This window comes from Sinocyclocheilus anshuiensis, unplaced genomic scaffold, assembly GCF_001515605.1.
Source record: "Sinocyclocheilus anshuiensis isolate Anshui unplaced genomic scaffold, SAMN03320099.WGS_v1.1 scaffold6, whole genome shotgun sequence".
NCBI classification, from domain to species: domain Eukaryota; kingdom Metazoa; phylum Chordata; class Actinopteri; order Cypriniformes; family Cyprinidae; genus Sinocyclocheilus; species Sinocyclocheilus anshuiensis.
Genome location: NW_015547668.1, coordinates 863,869 through 866,916, shown reverse-complemented (window position 1 = coordinate 866,916; position 3,048 = coordinate 863,869). Strand labels below are relative to the sequence as shown.

The following is a 3,048-nucleotide window of genomic DNA, read 5'->3' as shown; positions in this document are numbered from 1 at the left end:
ATATTCTCTTGTAAATTAAAAAGTAATGCGTTACTTTACTAGTTACTTGAAAAAAGTAATCTGATTACGTAACTCGCGTTACTTGTAATGCGTTACCCCCAACACTGTGTATAATTATAAAATCACTTTTCAATGTATGCAAAGTATGTAATTTTGTTATGGTAATACCCAAACTATAATATGCCAGACTTTAAATGCATCACTAAATTTTAAACAATATCAAACAAAGGTGTCCATCTTTGGTGTGAAAAGGTTGAAGACTCCTGCTTTAGTCATAACCGTGGTTATTTAAGAGATGCAGTGATGGTGGTTAGAGTCGCATCGTAATTTGTAATGTTGAAACATGAGACAATTATATTTGTCGCCCATAGAGGAGGATTCAGATATATCGCCTGCATAAGTGATTTCTGAATTAACACCTCAAAGTTTTAATTTATTCAAGTTCCAGAAATTACATTGGGGGCTGTCCATGTTTGTGTGAAAGTAATTGGCACATTTGCTTTCCTCTTTCCTGACAGCAGTCCTATCAGGGCTTTGGCTGGATGCCAAACTTAACTGTCCAGGACCTGTTGGATGTTCACCATCTCTTCAGAGTCTGCTCTAGTCTCTCGATTTAGGAGCACCATATCTGAAATTGTGCTGGCCTGTGCAATGCTGGTCATGCAGAGCCAGTCTTTTAACTTAATGCCATGAGGTCTGGTACACATTGCAACTATGGCCAAAAACCATTCACTTAGAAAGGAAGAGTCATTTTGACTGAGTCTGATGTAAATCAACCAATCTCAGTTTGCCACAGTTAGGGGTTTACTTAAAATGTTATTATACTATAACATTGCTTGAGAAAACAAGAATAAATGTGTAAGAAAATAAGAGAGTATATAGTTTACTTACTACTAAGTGCTTTATATTCAAACCTTTTTCATATATGATGCTACAAACCTGGAAGTGAGATATCTACCAGCTTGTTTCATATTATGTCACTGTACAATACTTTAAAACCCAAAGTCATTTGTCAGTGCTTTTCTTCTTTTACCAAGCAGGGCTGTCTTTTTTATCAAGTATCAGACAAGAAAGGTAAAAATAATCATCTAATTTTTCACCTGTCTAACATGTAAATATTAGTTGGTTGATTTGGATGGATTTTTTATTTACAGTACAACTTTGATTAATTGGCCAGTGTGCACTTCATTGGCCGAATTCACACAGACCATGCATAGGGACAGAACATACAGTATCAAAGATTCAAGGAGGCAGACTGGCCACTAATGTTAGTAGAAATAACGAGACACATACACCGTTCGGTACCTGGAAGCCAAGCAGTAAGGTGCTACAACCATTAGGCTCCGGCATTTGATATCCAGCACGAGGCTGAGGAGCTTTACCTGAAAAACAGAAATGATACATTATAATATATAATATCTTTAATAAGTGATTAACATAAAGTTGCTATTGACCTTTATTAGAATACATTTTATATAACAATAGCATTGAGAGCTTTACAAATGTGGAAACAATCAAAAGCAGTTACGCCGGTGTATTTATAATGCACCAAAAACATTGTTTTTCATGAATATTTTCCTGGATGACACTGGATTAATTTGGCTTCATGCTGTTTCTTAAGTTACAGACAGTATTCAACTTTAGTAACCTAAAATTAAATTAAATAAGGGACTATGCAAAAAGCAGAATCTAAACAAGCAATACCCAGGTTTTTGTATTACAGACATAACATTTGAAACTGAAGAAGCCATTTTTTCCCAGAATGTTTTTTCTCTGAATGTATTTACCCAATACAGCTAATTCAGTCTTATTCAGTATTATTATATTTTGGGACATCTGCTGAGAACTATCTATTATGGAATTATGATCTTCCAAACTTGAACTGAAGGGTATAGTTGTATATCACTTGCATAGCTATTAAAAACTTCACAAAAGTTCTGATAAAATCACCTAAATGTAAAATATGGAATTAAAACAGCAGAGGTCCTAAAACAGAGCCCCAGGTAACCCCAATGTCAGTAAATGTGAAATATTTGTTTATTTCATTCATTAATTTCTTTGTGACAGTTTTAATTGCCTGTTTCATAATGGAGAAATCATATATTTGTGTCACATATGTGACACTTATCTAAGAAGTATTATAAGTATTATGAGTAAATGAGATTTTCTTCCTATAGCCTTCATGGTGAAACAGTATCAAACATTTCCACATTTGGTATTCAGAGCATGGACTTTATCATTTCAAGAGAAGGTGATACTGTCCATGGAACATTATTTAAATCATCTTAAATTATGGTTGCATAAGGTTAGACACTACAACTACTTTGTTATTTTAGCTTTGGCATTTAGTCAAAGCCCTGCAACCAAATGTTCAGTAGGACTTATGAACCCGCAAGAAGTTTATTATGCAATTATTTTGTTAAAACTGTACATAGGTCTATATTAACCATTTTTATTGTGTATGAAGAATACTGATTGAATAAACTACATCCACTGCCCTCCTTAGGCAACATTTAACATTAAGAACATTAACTTGTACTTAACAAATTTAAACTAATTAAATCAAATTCTGTATGTATTAAGTAAGTTCCATTAATTTGTATTCAATTAACAGTCAAAGGCTAAGCAGAACATGCAAGTCTGTGTCATTGTAGAATTAAATCAGAAATATAAAGGAGTCAAGACTCAAGAGATAAATAAAGTACTTCCTAAATTCTCAGGTATAAGCATATGAAACTTTCTGATTTATTACTGTCATCTGTAGAGTGGTGTGATCAGGTTTAAAAAATAATGAATAAAAGAAAACAGATAGAATACAAAAAGAAAAGAGAAGCTAGTGTTTGAGGCCTTTTTTGTTTTTGTTAATTGTATAATAAATAAAAAGAAAACAAATAGATAGAATACAAAAAGATTAGAGAAGCAAGTGTTAGTTTTTAAATTTTTTATAAAGAATAGAATTAGAATAGAGAGTGCTAGAGTTAGAGGGTCAAATAAAGATGGAAGAGATGTGTTTTTAGCCGATTCTTGAAGATGGCTAAGGACTCAGCT

The 3,048-nt window shown here is 32.9% G+C and overlaps 1 protein-coding gene across 2 annotated transcripts in view; it reads right to left on the bottom strand.

Annotated features, from left to right (window-relative positions):
- The window catches only part of LOC107702679 (group XIIB secretory phospholipase A2-like protein), an 11,198-nt gene that overhangs the window by 5,917 nt on the left and 2,233 nt on the right, over positions 1 to 3,048 (bottom strand). The window contains exon 2 of one of the 2 annotated variants that reach the window (XM_016505064.1): positions 1,294 to 1,382. In XM_016505064.1, coding sequence (XP_016360550.1) covers positions 1,294 to 1,382 — 89 coding nt within the window. The remainder of the gene's footprint in view (positions 1 to 1,293; positions 1,383 to 3,048) is intronic. The other variant, XM_016505065.1, reaches the window with a different exon arrangement.